General features: G+C 43.8%; 1 protein-coding gene across 1 annotated transcript; it reads right to left on the bottom strand.

Annotated features, from left to right (window-relative positions):
• Window positions 1–5,322: 5,322 nt before the first annotated feature.
• LOC126199618 (cilia- and flagella-associated protein 251-like) lies at window positions 5,323–16,804 on the bottom strand. Its single transcript, XM_049936546.1, has 2 exons — window positions 16,789–16,804; window positions 5,323–5,756 (listed from the first exon to the last, which is right to left on the bottom strand). The coding sequence occupies exons 1-2, from the start codon at window positions 16,802–16,804 to the stop codon at window positions 5,323–5,325; spliced, it is 450 nt and encodes a 149-aa protein (XP_049792503.1).
• Window positions 16,805–19,228: the final 2,424 nt, after the last annotated feature.

The following is a 19,228-nucleotide window of genomic DNA, read 5'->3' as shown; positions in this document are numbered from 1 at the left end:
AAGCTGAGTTTCGCACGAGCGATGTTCTCTAAAACCGTGCTGATTCGTGGGCGTAACCTTTTCGGTCTCTTGGAAATTTATTATATTCGAACTCAGAACGTGTTCAAGTACTGTGCAGCAGGGTTAAGTCCGGTAGTATCACCATATGATGCGTTTGCGAAAACACGAACTATCATCACACTCTACAGGGGCGGGTCTGACGGATGGTATTGTTGCTTGAAAACAAATGAAAAACGCAGTGGCTCATGCTGTCTCTACCTGCAGGCTCCTTCACGTATTTTCCTCAAGAACAAAACATGCATTGCAATTCAGTGACTGAAATACATTTGTTGGGGTGACACACCTGTCTGCCCAAAGTGAAATACTCACTGTGGTACATTAGATCTATTCCGAAGACCGCTGTAATGATATTTACAGGAATAAAGTCCTATACAGAAGTTGTATGTGGAGTAGTAAATCCTAGTTCCTCCTGTCAGTGGGCCGGCCATTGTGACCGAACGGTTCTAGGCGCTTCAGTCCGGAACCACGCGGCTGCTATGGTCGCAGGTTCGCATCCTGCCTCGGCCATGGATGTGTGTGATGTCCTTAGGTTAGTTAGGTTGAAGTAGTTCTAAGTTCTAGGGGACTGATGACCTTAGATGTTAGGTCCCATAGTGCTCAGAGACATTTGAATCATCCTATCAGTGTTTCCTCTGAGACTGCACTCCTTATTGATATATAATCTGACGGAGAAGTCAGCAAAATTAATATCAACAGCTCGCCGTAAATTGGCTCCTTTTAAAACATATTATTTCATTAAAGTCGCTTAATAGGGAAAAAAAATTCACTCGCCATGCGTTACTAAACAAGACTACTATAAAAGATTCATTCTTTTTCAAAGTTCTATATTTTGGACAGTATTAAATGTACAAATTTGATCGATGAGTGGATAGGATGGTAAAGTCACTGTGTTTGCACTGTGCCAACCAACTGTAATTACAAGTGCAGTGGGCTGAAAAAGTGGTAAAAATGCAAAAACGAATGCTGTACTTCAAAGCAGATATAAAACACAAAGCAACCTTCCCTTTATTTGGTAAGGTCAATCGCCACAATACGATACTATGGAGCACTGAAAATCCTCGTGAAATTATGACATATGAACAAGATTCGCTGAAGATTGTTTCCTGTGGAATGTCACATACGAAGCTGTACGCGCCGTTTTTCTTTAGAGAGAGAATTGTCGCAGGTGCCTGTCAACTTGGTACGCTGCAACTGTAGTTGTTTCCTGAACTTATTAATGATTTCTAGAATTTTGTATTCCAAGAGGGCGGGGCACCCCTTCAGTTGAACAGCGACGTTTGTCGGTCGCTAAATGACGAACTTTCGCATAACTGGATTGGTCATATGGGGGTAAGATCACGTGGCTCTGTTGCCTCGATCTCCCATGTCGTCTGACCTAATGTCTTGTGACTCGATCCTCTAGGGGTACAGCAAGAATGATTTTGACGCACTTCCACTGCCAAGAAAACTGGAAAAGCGCACAGAACGCATCAGTGCCGCTGTGATGACCACTGACAGAATGTTGCTACATGAAGTGAGGAACACAGTCCACTACCGCTTGGACGTCTATCATGTGACCAGGAGCACTCCGTTCATGCGTCAATCATACAGGGTGTTTCAAAAATGACCGGTATATTTGAAACTGCAATAAAAACTAAACGAGCAGCGATAGAAATACACCGTTTGTTGCAATATGCTTGGGACAACAGTACATTTTCAGGCAGACAAACTTTCGAAATTACAGTAGTTACAATTTTCAACAACAGATGGCGCTGCGGTCTGGGAAACTCTATAGTACGAAATTTTCCACATATCCACCATGCGTAGCAATAATATGGCGTAGTCTCTGAATGAAATTACCCGAAACCTTTGACAACGTGTCTGGCGGAATGGCTTCACATGCAGATGAGATGTACTGCTTCAGCTGTTCAATTGTTTCTGGATTCTGGCGGTACACCTGGTCTTTCAAGTGTCCCCACAGAAAGAAGTCACAGGGGTTCATGTCTGGCGAATAGGGAGGCCAATCCACGCCGCCTCCTGTATGTTTCGGATAGCCCAAAGCAATCACACGATCATCGAAATATTCATTCAGGAAATTAAAGACGTCGGCCGTGCGATGTGGCCGGGCACCATCTTGCATAAACCACGAGGTGTTCGCAGTGTCGTCTAAGGCAGTTTGTACCGCCACAAATTCACGAAGAATGTCCAGATAGCGTGATGCAGTAATCGTTTCGGATCTGAAAAATGGGCCAATGATTCCTTTGGAAGAAATGGCGGCCCAGACCAGTACTTTTTGAGGATGCAGGGACGATGGGACTGCAACATGGGGCTTTTCGGTTCCCCATATGCGCCAGTTCTGTTTATTGACGAAGCCGTCCAGGTAAAAATAAGCTTCGTCAGTAAACCAAATGCTGCCCACATGCATATCGCCGTCATCAATCCTGTGCACTATATCGTTAGCGAATGTCTCTCGTGCAGCAATGGTAGCGGCGCTGAGGGGTTGCCGCGTTTGAATTTTGTATGGATAGAGGTGTAAACTCTGGCGCATGAGACGATACGTGGACGTTGGCGTCATTTGGACCGCAGCTGCAACACGGCGAACGGAAACCCGAGGCCGCTGTTGGATCACCTGCTGCACTAGCTGCGCGTTGCCCTCTGTGGTTGTCGTACGCGGTCGCCCTACCTTTCCAGCACGTTCATCCGTCACGTTCCCAGTCCGTTGAAATTTTTCAAACAGATCCTTTATTGTATCGCTTTTCGGTCCTTTGGTTACATTAAACCTCCGTTGAAAACTTCGTCTTGTTGCAACAACACTGTGTTCTAGGCGGTGGAATTCCAACACCAGAAAAATCCTCTGTTCTAAGGAATAAACCATGTTGTCTACAGCACACTTGCACGTTGTGAACAGCACACGCTTACAGCAGAAAGACGACGTACAGAATGGCGCACCCACAGACTGCGTTGTCGTCTATATCGTTCACATCACTTGCAGCGCCATCTGTTGTTGAAAATTGTAACTACTGTAATTTCGAAAGTTTGTCCGCCTGAAAATGTACTGTTGTCCCAAGCATATTGCAACAAACGGTGTATTTCTATCGCTGCTCGTTTAGTTTTTATTGCCGTTTCAAATATACCGGTCATTTTTGAAACACCCTGTATTTAGACGTATAGAAATATAGAGCTCTGAAAACGAATGAACCATTTATAGTAGCCCTTTACACTGAAATTACATGATAGTTTACAGTGTATAAAATGCTTCGGCTACTAGGCAAAAATGAGTGTGATTGATTAGGTCCTTTCTGAGTGCGCCGTGTAGCATGGTGATGAAATTCCTAAGTCCACAAGCAACACATCCGCAGAGTAAACAAGTAATGGTGTCCATGTACCACCGCAACTTAGATCTGCCGGTGCGAACGGTGGAAGGGGCATCAGTTTTTATCTCGCTTTCACCCCGGGAAAATATGGTCCATCCGTCCAACTATATCACTGAAACGTTCCCATATGGGTACCTGCTGTGTTATAATTGTTTTTGAATAGCATCTATTTTCTTAAAAGAAGCTCAGCGAAAAGTACCATTGTAGTCTGCAAAACAGAGGCACAGGAATTATTTAAAGACGCGATATGGTCTTCTCCAGGCTCTGAAACTGCTCATAGAAAGATAACTGTGGTTGGATGATTAACTCTACAACGCTCCAAAACCACTCATTCCTACGAGTTTTACACTACACAACATATTTAATGATTTAAACACCGGGTTTAAATCCAAGAGTAGTTAACCTAAACACGCTCTTAACATACGTCATGAAAACGTCATTTCAGAATAACTTCTTCAAACTGAGAGATATTTCTAAATGTGATGAAACGTCCCATTAGAAAAATTATGAAAGGCTGTGTTGGTAAACTTCTACGTTATTTGTTTTTCAAACAGCTGAGCAAAACTGAACGTACTCAGACATTTCTCTCTTTGCTTATTCTGACCACAACTAAACTGACACACAATATTTTTAGCGCAACGCAATGTGACTTTCAATAATCCCTACAAAAGAATGGCCCTGACTAACAATAACCTATACCTTTCATGGCTCACTTACCTCACAAAAATCTTCGTTACTCGAACTACTGCAGTACAGCGAGCGCCAATACTGCCAGCTAAATAAAATTTTCTAACTACTGAAGCCACTAACTCTACGGGTAGGCATAGTTAGCAAATGAAAGATTTTGATAGAGAACAAACAATGTATTTACGTAAATAGTGTTCAAAAGTCGTCATATACATATATATTTATCAATTCATGACATCCATCTTTACAAATTTCCTTTTTCTGGCGGACACACGTCCATATCGTCCGCTTACAGCAACCTCTGAAAACTCTGGCATCTCTCTCTCTCTCTCTCTCTCTCTCTCTCTCTCTCTCTCTCTCTCTCTCTCTCTCTCTCCACATCCACATCCACCACTGCTGGTGGCTCACCTCCAACTGCCCAACGCTACGCGCTGTTCACATCTAACTGCCCGACACTACACAAGCGAATATTCCAACAACGGGTCCAACCAGCAACGACTGCACACAACGCAGTTAGTGATTTTCATACAGAGCACTAAGTGGCGTTACCAATTCAATATTCGTAGATCCACAGTGTCAAGAGTGTGTCGAGCATATCAAATTTAAGGCATTACCTCTCACCACGGACAACGCAGTGGCAGACAGCCTCCACTTACCGACCAAGGGTAGCTGCGTTTGCGTGGGGGAATCGTCAGTTTTAACAGACGAGCAACAATGCGTGAAGTAGCCGCAGAAATCAATGTGGGACGTACGGCGAACGTATCCCTTAGGACAGTGCGGCGAAAGCCGGCCGGTGTGGCCGAGCGGTTCTAGGCGCTTCAGGAACCGCGCTGCTGCTACAGTCGCAGTTTCGAATCCTGCCTCGGGCATGGATGTGTGTGATGTCCTTAGGTTAGTCAGGTTTAAGTAGTTATAGGTCTAGGAGACTGATGACCTCAGATGTTACGTCCCATAGTGCATAGAGCCATTTGAACCATATTTTTGAAATCGCCGCACGTGCTAAGATGTCGCAGCCGAAAAATCGTCTGGAATGTTGTTAAGCTCTGTAGATAAGTTTGAGATTTGTGACATGCTGTAAGGTTGAAAGAAAGAAAGAGGGACAGAAGATACCTCATAGCTCGGCCCCACATCTTTGTGCTCACACGGGTTTAATCTGTCGCCAAAACTCGATGTATGGATTTCTGTCTCGTTTTTCTTGTAGTCGCATTTTGATTCTTCCTCTTCAACTTTTTGTTTTTCCTCCTCCGTTTTCTTGTGGTTTCTTCTTCTTCTTCTTGTTCCCTTTTTCTTCTTGTTCCCTTTTTCTTCTTGTTCCCTTTTTCTTCTTGTTCCCTTCTTTTTCTTCTTCTTGTTCCCCTTCTTTTTCTTCTTCTTGTTCCCCTTCTTTTTCTTCTTCTTGTTCCCCTTCTTTTTCTTCTTCTTGTTCCCCTTCTTTTTCTTCTTCTTGTTCCCCTTCTTTTTCTTCTTCTTGTTCCCCTTCTTTTTCTTCTTCTTGTTCCCCTTCTTTTTCTTCTTCTTGTTCCCCTTCTTTTTCTTCTTCTTGTTCCCCTTCTTTTTCTTCTTCTTGTTCCCCTTCTTTTTCTTCTTCTTGTTCCCCTTCTTTTTCTTCTTCTTGTTCCCCTTCTTCTTCTTCTTCTTTGCCACTATCACCGTTCTCTTTTTATTCTTATTCGCCTTCTAAGGGCTCAGTGCCTCAACCAGTGAAACGGAACCCTTACAGGATCACTTTGTTGTCTGTCAGACGATTAAGAACCCATTTCTCAGGGACCGGTAGACTTCTTAAGTTCAAATTCATGTCACATACTCACATCTAAGATCCCTTGGAGGTGTAAAAAGTTGAAGCTTCTAAGTCAATGAAATCAAGATACGGCCGTAAATGTCTAACTTGACACTCGCAAACTCACTCATTAAAACTTACAGGGTACTTTTCGTTGACCAACAATCATGAAATTTGGGAAGAAGCAACTTTTCACAGTACAAGTAAAGGGAAAAAATCGAAATTTGTTAAACTGTAATTGTATCACGTAAAAAGTTTTTTTTTTTTTTTTTTTTTTTTTTTTTTTTTTTTTTTTTTTTTGCAATTAGAAGTTGCATTGCACTCATCGTCCGTCAAAAGCATAATGGGCATACACTACCGCATGCAAATATAAAGTGTAAGCTGTAGTCATGTTTGACTAAATAAATAAAAATATTTTATTAAATCTTCTTTCTCACCATACATAAAACTGAAGTCCCCTGCTCGCTTGTTTTGTATTTCTGGCTAGTCTTGGGAATGGCTGTAGAGATTCTGATGCAGTCTTGCAATTCCCGGGTCACATTTTGCCAGTACTGATAGCAGTTAACAACAAAAGTTGTTGAGATTCTCTGTTCTCGTGATGGATGAGCTGTCTATAAATGTAAATGAGTTTGTTCTGAACCCTAAGTGCGCGAATCCTGCTCGCACTTGGCCAATTTTTTTCTCAAGCTGCAGATAGCGTCTGTTATGGATTTAATTCTGCATCCGTTGTCAGTGATCTGCCAACATTTTCTTTCTTCCTCCTGGGTTGACTATTATTTGAAGCAATCCTTTAGAGGAAACGTGTGCGTGTCTTTGTGTCATTCGTTACTCATAAAATTCTGCAGTTAAGTTTTCCTAGTTCTTTCGCCCAGTTTTTATCTATGGATGCCACGATTTTCCCACTAGGTGCCAGTTGCTTATTTTCTCTTCCTTGGATGTAAGATGTCCAGCACCCCAGAAACCTGAATCTGTTGACTTCTTCAGTGAAAGTCGTTCCAAGATCAGTGTGCTCTGTAATTTTTTTTTTTGTTCATACGTTTTTACAGTTAGATGTAATTGGAAAACTGTTGGTTATAAAGTTCTGATGTAACAACGTGCTATTCTACATACAACAGGCTACAAATTCCAGTAATCACTTACCGTTTTGAAGAGGTTGGTAACCTCTGAAGGGAAAAGAATCTCTAGACCTCTGTAGAATAAACGGAAATCCACAACCTACTTCACTTCCCTCTTGTGCAACAAGTGTGTTCTATCAACCTAGAATATAAGACCAGGAGACTTACGGCAGTAAAGCAGTTACTAAACGCAGTTATTAACAATGAAACTCTGAGACTGAAGAGGTGCTTTAAAATATGAATCGCCTGTGACAGACGAAGCATAGTTGCGGGAAACTGCAGGAAACGCCAGCTTCAGCCACCAGACGCAGCAGCTGAGAAATTGTAAACATGTTGCGCAATGCAAATCCGCCACTCCGACTGCAGGCAGTATAGTTGCTCAATTCTTGCGTGCTGCGCTGAAGCACGTTCACCATTTGACTCAACACCACACCTAAGATGATTATCGTAAGTGCGATCTACATCTACATGGAAACTCTGCAAATCACATTTAAGTGCCTGCCAGAGGGTTCGTCGAACCACCTTCACAATTCTCTATTATTCCAATCTCGTATATCGCGCGGAAAGAATGAACACCTATATCTTTCAGTACGAGCTCTGATTTCCCTTATTTTATCGGTGTCAACAAAATATTTTCGCATTCGGAGATGGTTGTGACTGGAATTTCGTGAGAAGATTCCGTCACAACGAAGAACGCCTTTCTTTTAATGATTTCCAGCCCAAATCCTGTATCATTTCTGTGACACTCTCTCCCATATTTCACGATAATACAAAACGTGCTGCCTTTCTTTGAACTTTTTCGATGTACTCCGTCAGTCCTCTCTGGTTAGGATCCCACACCGCGCAGCAGTATTCTAAAAGAGGACGACAAGCGTGGTGTAGGCAGTCTCCTTAGTAGGTCTGTTACATTTTCTAAGCGTCTTGCCAATAAAACGCAGTCTTTCGTTAGCCTTCCCCACAACATTTTCTGTGTGTTCCTTCCAATTTAAGTTCTTCGTAATTGTAATACCTAGGAATTTAGTTGAATTTACGGCTTTTAGATTAGACTGATTTATCGTGTACCCGAAGTTTGACGACTTACTTTTAGCACTCATGTGGATGACCTCATACTTTTCGTTATTTAGGGTCAACTGCCACTTTTCGCACCATTCAGATATTTTTTCTAAATCGTTTTGCAGTTTGTTTTGATCTTCTGATGACTTTATTAGTCGATAAACGACAGCGTCATCTGCAAACAACCGAAGACGGCTGTTCAGATTGTCTCCCAAATCGTTTGTATAGATAAGGAACAGCAAAGGGCCTATAACACTACCTTGGGGAACGCCTGAAATCACTTCTGATTTTGCTTGGGTAGCTCAGTTGGTAGAACACTTGCCCGCGAAAGGCATAGGTCCCGAGTTCGAGTCTCTGTCCGGTACACAGTTTTAATCTGCCAGGAAATTTCATATCAGTGCACACTACGCTGTAGAGTGAAAGTTTCATTCCAGAAATTTCCGTCAGTTACTACGAACTGTGACCCCTCTGACAGGAAATCGCAAATCCAGTCACATAACTGAGACGATATTCCATAAGCACGCAATTTCAGTACGAGCCACTTGTGTGGTACAGTGTCAAAAGCCTTCCGGAAATCCAGGAATACGGAATCGATCTGAAATCCCTTGTCAATAGCACTCAGCACTTCATATGAATAAAGAGCTTTGTGTTTCACAGGAACGATGTTTTCTAAACCCATGTTGACTTCGTGTCAATAGACCGTTTCCTTCGAGGTAATTCATAACGTTCGAACACAGTACATGTTATAAAATCCTGCTGCATATCGACGTCAACGATATGGGCCTGTAATTTAGAGGATTACTCCTACTACCATTCTTCAATATTGGTGAGACCCGTGCAACTTTCCAGTCTCTGGGTACGGATCTTTCGTCGAGCGAACGGTTGTATATGATTGTTAAGTATGGAGCTAATGCATCAGCGTACTCGGAATGGAACCTAATTGGTATACAGTCTGGCCCAGAAGACTTGCTGTTATTAAGTGAGTTCAGTTGCTTCACTGCTCCGAGGATACATACTTCTACGTTACTCACGTTGGCAGCTGTTCTCGATTCGAATTCTGGAATATTTACTTCGTCTTCTTTCGTGAAGGCATTTCGGAAGGCTGTGTTTAGTAAATCTGCTTTGGCAGCACTGCCTTCGATAGTATCTCTATTGTTATCGCGCAGAGAAGGCATTGATTGTTTCTTGCCGCTAACATACTTCACATACGACTAGAATCTCTTTGGACTTTCTGCCAGGTTCCGAGACAAAGTTTCGTTGTGGAAACCGTTATAGGCGTCTCGCATTGAACTCCGCGCTAAGTTTCGAGCTTCTGTAAAAGATGGACAATGTTGAGGATTTTGCGTCTGTTTAAATTTGGCATGTTTGTTTCATTGTTTCTGCGACAGTGTTCTAACCCGTTTTGTGTACCAAGGAGGATCACCTCCGTCGTTAGTTAATTTATTTGGTATAAATCTCTCAATTGCTGCCGATACTATGTCTTTGAATGTAAGCCACATCTGGTCTACACTTACATTATTAATTTGGAATGAGTGCAGATTGTCTCTTAGGAAGGCGTCAAGTGAATTTTTATCTGCTTTTTTGAATAGGTACATTTTTCGCTTATTTTTCCAGGATTTGGGGATTACAATATTCAATCTCGCTACGACAACCCTGTGTTCACTAATCATTATATCGGTTTCGATGCTCGTTATTAGGTCAGGATTATTTGTTGCTAAGAGGTCAAGTGTGTTTTCAAAACAGTTTACTATTCGCGTGGGCTCATGAACTAACTGGATGGATAGTCGTCGATAGATGGTGAAGTAATTTCAGATGTGCCCCAGAGAAGTGTTATTCATTGTGTGTATTAATGGCCTTGGCGATAATGTTAATGGTAACGTCAGACTTCTCGCACATAATATGGAAATGTATAATGGAGTACTGTCCGACAAAAGTTGTACGAATATTCAGTCGGATGTTAAGATTTCGAAGTGATGCAGAGATTGGCTGCTTAATTTAAATATTCAGAAATGTAAATTTGTGCACGTCATAAAACGAATACAACATAATATCATATGACTAAAATATCGAGTCACAATTGAAATCGATTATCAGGTAGGAATACCTCTGCGTAATGATTCATAGGGAACGACCACCTACGATCAGCTGTATGTAGAGCTGGTAGCAGATTCCGGTTCACTGACGTAATGCTCAAGTAGTGCAATCAGCCTACACGGAAATTGCTTTTTAGAAAGAAAAGTCCCTCGTTGGAGAACATGCAAAACACGGCTCCGGTGTGTGGGGCCCGTACCAAAGAGCACTATCAGGGAATATTGAACGTATACACACAAAGACGGCACGAACGGTCAGGTTTTTCATAAATCATGCGAGAGTGTCAAAGATGCGCTGATGAACTGGCCAATGCTTCTAAATAGACATAAACTACCCCATGATAGTTCACTTACACGTAAGTGATAAATCCATGGCTATAGAACAACCATCTGTGCATCGTTCCCACAGGGATACTAACTAAAATAGTAACTAGCTTATGTCCTTTCGTCAGATTCCACAATATTTGTTTTGTTTCTTCACAAAGACATTGAGTCCTAAGGCAGGGACATCGCAGCTACATTTTACGCGTAAAAATTACCGTTACTACAAGATAAGGTCCCTGGATTCGAGATGTCTTGGTGTATAAGGAAAACGGTTAGATGTAGTTCTGTATTCTCAGTGAACGTGAAGGAGAATAGCAGGGGCTGTTCAGTGAAATGAACTGAAGAAAGACTAAATTAATGAGTAGTAGTGGAAATGAGATTAGCGATAAACTTGACATACAAAAATAGGTGAACAAGGACTAGATGAAGTGGAGGAATTCCTCTACTTTTGAATTACAATAACACATGACGAAGTAAGGAAGATACAAAAAGCAATTTAGCCCAGGCAATCAGGGCATTCCTGGCCAAAAGATGTTGACTGGTACCAACCATTGGCCTCGGTTTCAGGAAGAAATTTCTGTGCATGTACGTTTTGTATCGCAATGCACCATGTACTGTGTAGGAACCGGAAAAGAAGATAATCGAAGCGTTTGAAATGTGGTGCTAAAGAAGAATGTTGAACATTTGGTGGACTGATCAGGATCATGTTCTCTGTACGATCATGTTCTCTGTACGATCATGTTCTCTGTGGAAAGGACAAGGAGGAAGAAAAGATAATAGGTCATCGTTTAAGGCATCAGAGAATAACTTCCACGCCGGCCAGTGTGGCCGAGCGGTTCTAGGGGCTTTAGTCTGGAACCGCACGACCGCTACGGTCGCAGGTTCGAATCCTGCCTCGGGCATGGATGTGTCTGATGTCCTTAGGTTAAAGTAGTTCTAAATTCTAGGGGACTGATGACCTCAGATGTTAAGTCCCATAGTGCTCAGAGCCATTTGAACCATTTGAATAACTTACAGGGCACAAGAGTTAAATTAAGAGGGTATAATCGAGTACGTTGCAAAAGAAAAAAAAAACTAACTCTGATATGGAGGTGGTACAGAACAGGAAGTTGTGGGGACACAGCAAACCAGTCAGAAGACTGATAAAAAAATAAACCTTTTCTTTGTCTGAATATGGTTTTTATACTCAGATTATTAGTCGAGGATAACGATTGCCAAAAAACATGGATATACTGTTGAAATAGACGTAAAAACCGATTATAGTTTACATAAATAAAATTCTTACTTTGTTCCCCGTACTTTCTATTGTGGTACTGTGTACTGATTGACAAGCTAAAGTAGTGTTGTTTTATGTAAACTTCTCGCTGAAGTGAGAACACTGCTTGGGTTGACGCCATCTATTCACCACAGAAGCAAACTTGAGAGTATTCTTAGAAACACCAGACTGAGGTGTCTAAACATTCTTTCAAGGAACGCCTGGGATAAGTATATACTGGGTGGTTATAATTAAACTTTCGCTGCTTGAGCTAATGTAGATGGAAAACTATTTATCGTATGGTACCCAACTTTATAGGAATGATGATCAGACATGCGCTGCAGGAATGGAGTTGTTGGTAGTGTCAGTCTCAGGACTTTCCGTTAGATGCCGGTACTGGTACGGCGACAAGCATCAGTATGCGTTACACTTGCAGAGTCAACGTGGATCTGGACAACGTGAGCAGGACTTTGCCCGTAAAGCTGTTTTATCAAAACAGCAATAGTGCTGAATACGGTGAGGTCCTCTTTTTGTTGACGAATGTAATTTGGAATCTTGAATTAAATGGCAATTTAGGGAGTTGCTCCTGGCATAGCCACAAATTGTTTAAGAATTACTGTTGCCATGGCTGAGAATTCTGGACGCAATGTGCGATTTTCAAGCACTGTAAGAGATGTCAAGGCAAATGAACATTCCGCGGTCCACCGCTCGAAAAGTGCTGCAACAGTAGTGAAATTGTCTTTCCAGTGCGATTTCAGGCTGTCGTGGATGTAGATGGTCGTCACATTGAGCAACGCTTGTAACATGGAACGTGAAGGTGGTACGCAATTACCAAAGGTTATCCTCTCATGTGGAAATTAACTTGGGTTCCTTTGAACGGTTTATTCCTTATTTTCATCCGCATGTCCTTGCGAGCGTTTCCACTAAGTTTCCTTATCCTGCGATCGCCCATTTTTCATGGGGGCTCTCTCAAGTAGGGAAAGTTTATAACAACACTGTACAAAAATGAGCCAAAACATTACGACCAACTGCGTAACAGAGAACTGGTCCATCTCTGGAATGCAGTACAGCAGAGGTTCTCGTGGTATGGCTTCGAAAAGCCGTTGGTAGGTTTACGGAGGTATGTGGTACCAGATGATTACCCGCGGATCACGCAATTCCCGTAGTTTAACGGGATGGTGCTTCGTCGGCGGGGTGTTTGTGTCCGGTAGCGTACCAGATCTCTTCTATAGAATTCACACAAGCGAATTTAGTCACTGAGACACACCGTAGCGCTATAGTCCCAGATATGTTCCATCGGATTCAAATCAGGCGAGGATGGTGTCCGAGAGACACTGTAGACAGAGATGTCTTCCATTGGTTTCAGATCAAGTGCATCTGATGGTCAAGACACATTGTAGTATTGTAGTCCCACATGTCGTCCATCTGGTTCAGATCAGGCGAATCTGGTGGCCAAGACACACTGTAGCACGAGTCTGGCTTCGTCAAGAGGACAGTTATGCTCCTGGAAGATGCTGCCGCCATCTGGGAAGACGTATGGTACGAAGTGCTGCAAGAGGTTAGTAACAATATTCACGTAGTCCACAGATGTCACGGTGGCTTAGACTACTACCTCAGTTCCCATTGAATCCAAGCTGAATGTCCCCATAGGCCATGACGTAACACGGCTCCCATTGGTAGCGTCTGTGGCTCAAAGCATATTTAGAGCAGTTGTTCGTCTGGATGTGTGTGTACCTGAACACGACCACCGTGATCCACTGTCTAGTCTCCGTGATCCGATGCCCACCGCAATGGTAAGCGATGATCTCGTTGGGTCAACATGGAATACGTAGGGCTCATTTTCCGCGACACCCCACGCCTAACAATGTGGTGCTGTACGGACTGTTCCGAAACGTTTGTGACCACACCATTATCTCTGTCGTCCCATTTCCACAGATCACCGCGGACAAGCCTCCAATCGTCATGTCAGGCGTGGGCGTCCAGCACCCTGTCGCGTACTCGGGGTTTCTCCGTCTTCATAGACTTTCCATAGTAGCCCACGGCCTCATCAGAGCTCAAAACTGACAGACAAGGTCCGTTTCCCGTCGCTGTAGAGAAGCGCGCTTCTGTAGCCCTGTTAAGCAAATCGTGCTGAAACTGTGCCACCTACACTACTGGCCATTAAAATTGCTACGCCACGAAGATGACGTGCTACAGACGCGAAATTTAACCGACAGGAAGAAGATATTGTGATATGCAAATGATTAGCTTTTCAGAGCATTCACAGAAGGTTGGCGCCGGTGGCGACACCTACAACGTGCTGACATGAGGAAAGTTTCCATCCGATTTCTCATACGCAAACAGCAGTTGACCGGCGTTGCCTGGTGAAACGTTGTTGTGATACCTAGTGTAAGGAGGAGAAATGCGTACCATCACGTTTCCGACTTCGATAAAGGTCGGATTGTAGTCTATCGCGATTGCGGTTTATCGTATCGTGACATTGCTGCTCGCGTTGGTCGAGATGCAATGACTGTTAGCAGAATATGGAATCGGTGGGTTCAGGAGGGTAATACGGAACCCCTTGCTGGATCTCAACGGCCTCGTATCACTAGCAACCGAGATGATAGGCATCTTATCCGCATGGCTGTAGCGGATCGTGCAGCCACGTCTCGATCCCTGAGTCAACAGATTGGGACGTTTGAAAGACGACAACCATCTGCACGAAGTCTGACGTCGTTTGCAGCAGCATGGACTATCAGCTCGGAGACCATGGCTGCGGTTACCCTTGACACAGCATCACAGACATGAGCTCCTGCGATGGTGTACTCAACTACGAACCTGGGTGCACGAACGGCAAATCGTCATTTTTTTTTTGGATGAATCCAGGTTCTGTTTACAGCATCATGATGGTCGCATCCGTGTTTGGCGACATCGCGTGAACGCACATTGGAAGCGTGTATTCGTCATCGCCATACTGGCATATCACCCGGCGTGATGGTATGGGGTGCCATTGGTTACATGTCTCGGTCACCTCTTGTTCGCATTGACGGCACTTTGAATAGTGAGCGTTACATTTCAGATGTGTTACGATCCGTGGCTCTACCCTTCATTAGATTCCTGCTAAACCCTACATTTCAGCAGGATAATGCACGACCGCATGTTGCAGGTCCTGTCCGGGTCTTTCTGGATACAGAAAATGCTCGACTGCTGCCCTGGACACCATATTCTCCAGATCTCTCACCAATTGAAAACGTTTGGTCAATGGTGACGGAGCAACTGGCTCGTCACAATACGCCAGTCACTACTCTTGATGAACTGTGGTATCGTGTTGAAGCTGCATGGGCAGCTGTACCTGTACACGCCATCCAAGCTCTGTTTGACTCGATGCCCAGGCGTATGAAGGCCGTTATTACGGCCAGAGGTGGTTGTTCTGGGTACTGATTTCTCAGGATCTATGCACCCAAATTGCGTGAAGATGTAATCACATGTCAGTTCTAGTGTAACATATTTGCCCAACAATACCCGTTTATCATCTGCATTTCTTCTTGGTGTACAAATTTTAATGGCCAGTAGTGTATATTGGAAACGAGTCGCTTTCGGGAAGACACAGGTTGAAATACTCGCGGGCCATCAAGAAAAGGGACTTCAAGAGAAACGCTAGATACCCTCCTCTGTCAGTGACTTACACGAGCTTTTGCTCAGTCCCTGACGGTCTTGTCTACACGACGTTCAACCAAGCGTTCTTATCTTCCTTTAACGCTTTGCCGTCCGCACGTCTCTGACAAATTTATTCGCTTGCGCCGGCAGCGTTAATTCGGATTACTTGGCTTGTCGCCGGCCGCTTGTCACCTCTCCATTGATGACCAGCTTCAAACATATCGACTTTTGCATGCTTTAATTTTTCCGGAAATCGTCTACGCAAACTCGAATTTTCTTTTCAAGTAACGTCTGTGCAAATTCTACACTGTTACAATAATTATCCATGTAGAGGTGATGCCACATTCCATAAGAAGGTGTCAATAGTTGCATTACTACTTTTTCTAAAGGCTGTGCAGCGCCCGAATATATCTTGAATGAGGAAATGTATGCGTACTCGAATTAGAATGAGTATGCCATATTTCGTAATTTTCTCCGGATTTTAAACTTCAAAATTAAATCGTCCACGCGATGGTATCATTCCTTCATAAGTTGAGATGTTTTGACTTAGATTACACGTTTCTTTAAACTTTTTTGGGAAAATAATCAATTACGAACTGTACTTTGAAAACTGATCGGCATAATCCGGTTTTCTATTGTTGTCAGAAAAATGTAAAAATGATATTTGTTGAATCGGCTGCGGGGCATCGTTTTGCGAAATATCGGTGTGTCTGTCTACAGATTAGTTGACATAATCATCGGTCTTTAATTTTTACAATTCCCATAAGGACAGCAAGCTCAAACGATTTTCTAACTTCGGGCCCCGTAAAGTCGACAAATTTGGCATTTTTTTATCTAGTTTCCTTCTATTGCAATTTTGACTGTAGTACTTGTTGGTTTCGTTGCTAATATATTCAAATAGATCGTCCCCAGTATTTAATTCTACGATATCCTCGACGCTCTGTGTATCTTCGGGAAATATTTTTCGACCCGGAGATCCTTCAAATTTATTATTGGCCCTCGGTAATTCAAAGTCTGACCACTTTGCTCTATCTTTTTCATCTGATTCATCGGAATCAGTTGGCAACCGTAGCGTTGGCTGAATTCTTCTTGGTCGTATTTCACTATCTTCTGACGATTCTGCTTAACTTTCACTTTTTGATATCCAATGTCTTCTTCCCAATCGTCCAAGTCGTCCGGAACGTCAGACAAGACGTCCGCGCATTCATCGTCAATAATCATATTCTCTCTTTCGTCTGCCATGATGAAAGGGCACAAGTACTTACAAAAACAAAAAAACTTGTTGACGCGTGTAACTTATTGCTACTTAAACAAAACACCAACAAAATGTAAAAGATACTAAAGTGCTGTCGCCGGCCACTGCGCGATGCTAAGCTCACGACGCCACTGTGGTGTCACCGGACGGTATAGTGTAAATACATCAGTTAGAGCAGCTTACCAAGCAAGTTTAACATAATATCTGGATGTTATTCACAGTTTGGTTATGGACATGATACATTACGATTTCATATGACAACTTCATTATCGGTTCTTTATTCCGCCTTGTGCTGAGGTTTCTTGGGCCGTTCGTGGTTTACGGCAAAGAACTATGTTACGAAAGACCTATTCAAACGGAAGTATCGTTAACAACAATTAACTACAATTTAAACAAATCTTGAAGGTTGAGTTGTTACAGATCTATTTTACTTACGTCGAAAACCCCGCGTCATTATGTTTCAATGTTGTTTGCGTGTGTTCGCCGTCCTCTGTGGCCAAGCGGTTCTAGGCGCTTCAGTCCGGAACCGCGCTGCCGCTACGGTCGCTGGTTCGAAACCTGCCTCGGGGCATGGATGTGTGTGATGTCCTTAGGTTAGTTAGGTTTAAGTAGTTCTAAGTTCTAGGGGACTGATGACCTCCAATATTTAGTCCCATAGTGCTTGTAGCCATTTTAACCTTTTATTTCCCCTTGTGTTCACGCATTTCTTTGGCGTTGTTTTGCTTGTGATATCGCCCTCTTTGTGGAGATGAATATACATCAAGTAAGGTCAAGTAAGTGCTTTACATACTCCTCAGAATTTCGTAAACACAGGCAAACAACGCTGAAGCATAACAATGCGGAGTTTTCGACGTACGTAAACTATTACAACAACAACTACTACTAAACTTTAAAGATTTGTTTATATTGTGTTCAATCGGTATAGTTGTGTTTAAATAGGTACCTTCCAACGTCGTTTTTTGCTGTAAGGCACCACTATTCCAAGGAACTTCTAGCACAAGAGGGAACAGAGAGAGTGAAACAAACGTAAACATAAACAAACGTGTATCTAGCCGTGAACAGCAGTCTGATGATAAACCCGACGGTTCGAAACCGGTAACGGCGCTGTTTGTGTAAATAAATGGCATTATCAATAGTAGCTGGTTACTGTTTTCTTCTTTGCAAGAATCAACATGCGTTCAAAGTATTCGCTGTATTTAGGAAAACGGCCTCAGGCGGAGGCTTACAGGGTACCTCAACCTTGTGCTGAATCCCACGGTCACACGCAGCAGAAGACGCAGTATGTCCGTACGATGACAGGACAGCAACATGCGAACACTTGTTGCGCGCTGCTCGGCGTGGGCGTTCCTACTGTTTGGCTGCCCGCGTTCGGAGGCGTTGCCGTTTGGACAGCGCGGCTGGAGGGGGGTTTGCCCGGGGGGCGTGGAAGCGGCGGCGGCGGCGACAGCGACGACCAGTTTACTACGCACGTGCTATGCCGCGCGTCAGAGATGCTGCTGCCTATGCCGCCGGTGTCGCCACCTGTTAGCCGACGGCGAAGTCGAAAAGGAAGGCCAGGCCGGCCTGCCAGTGGCTTCCCCTCCCCCTCCCAGCGGCCCTCCCACCAGACGCTTTTACGTCTTTTCACAGTGCTTAAGAAATTATCTGTAATATACACGCGCGGCTACAGCGTTCCCTCGCCGGGGGCGCCTTCCGAGGGTAATTTGCCGTGTCGGCGCTTCCAGTCTGTGCGTGACAGTGTGTCGGCGGCGCGCGAGTGTCGCTCGGCGCGTGTTTATCGCCATTTCGGAGCGCTAGGCCGATGTGATTGTGTCGCTGGCTGTCTCGCGGAGTGAAGTGGCCGGCCGTGTTGACGCAGTTAAGTCCCGTCGCGCGGCGCTGACCTTGGGGAGCAGCCGTGCGGCGCCGGGAACCGCCTCCCCAGTGGCCACCGCCGTGCGGAACGCTGGAAAATTCCAGGTGGGTCCTGGCCGGCCGTCCAGCCTCGCTCTGCCGCTGCTACAATCACTCGTAAACTACAGACATCTCTTCCAGACCTAACAGTGACCACCTCGACCTGCTGTTCATTTGAGGGGAACCAAATTCGGCACCCGAATGTACACAGTAACACAGAGTTCCAGTATTGTTGAATACTGGCGGGACTGTCAAGGAAGCATCTCGCGTGACAGCCAGTCAGCGCCAGAAAACGACGATGGGATTCAGCTGTCTTCTACGAAAACCTTTAACACCAACACACAGGAGATAAACGTAATTCCACAATGTAACAATGAAAAATCCAGCCAGTATTGTTCATTTTATTGTAACAAAACAGAGTGGTTAGCACTTCCAATCGAAGGAGGATCGTTACTACTTACAAGTCTTCCACATTTTGATGACTGCGAGATATGGCGCGAAACTGCCGATTTGAAGCCACACCTTTCGTCAGTAAAGACATTTGTAAGGGTTTTTAGGGAGCTTCCGCTGTCTACGGAACAATTAAGGACTGTGTTTTTTTTTTTTAAATTATGCATTTAGTAATGGTAGCTGGCTGATTTCTTGGTTTTATTAAGAAATTGTCTTTTCCACAGTTCCTTGGTGTTTGTTTCCAACAATATAACAGTATAAGAGTGTTGGGGAGGAAACA

Source organism: Schistocerca nitens, chromosome 8 (genome assembly GCF_023898315.1).
Source record: "Schistocerca nitens isolate TAMUIC-IGC-003100 chromosome 8, iqSchNite1.1, whole genome shotgun sequence".
Taxonomy (NCBI): Eukaryota; Metazoa; Arthropoda; class Insecta; order Orthoptera; family Acrididae; genus Schistocerca; species Schistocerca nitens.
The sequence above is the reverse complement of the archived record's forward strand: the minus strand, read 5'-3'. Positions and strand labels throughout refer to the sequence as shown.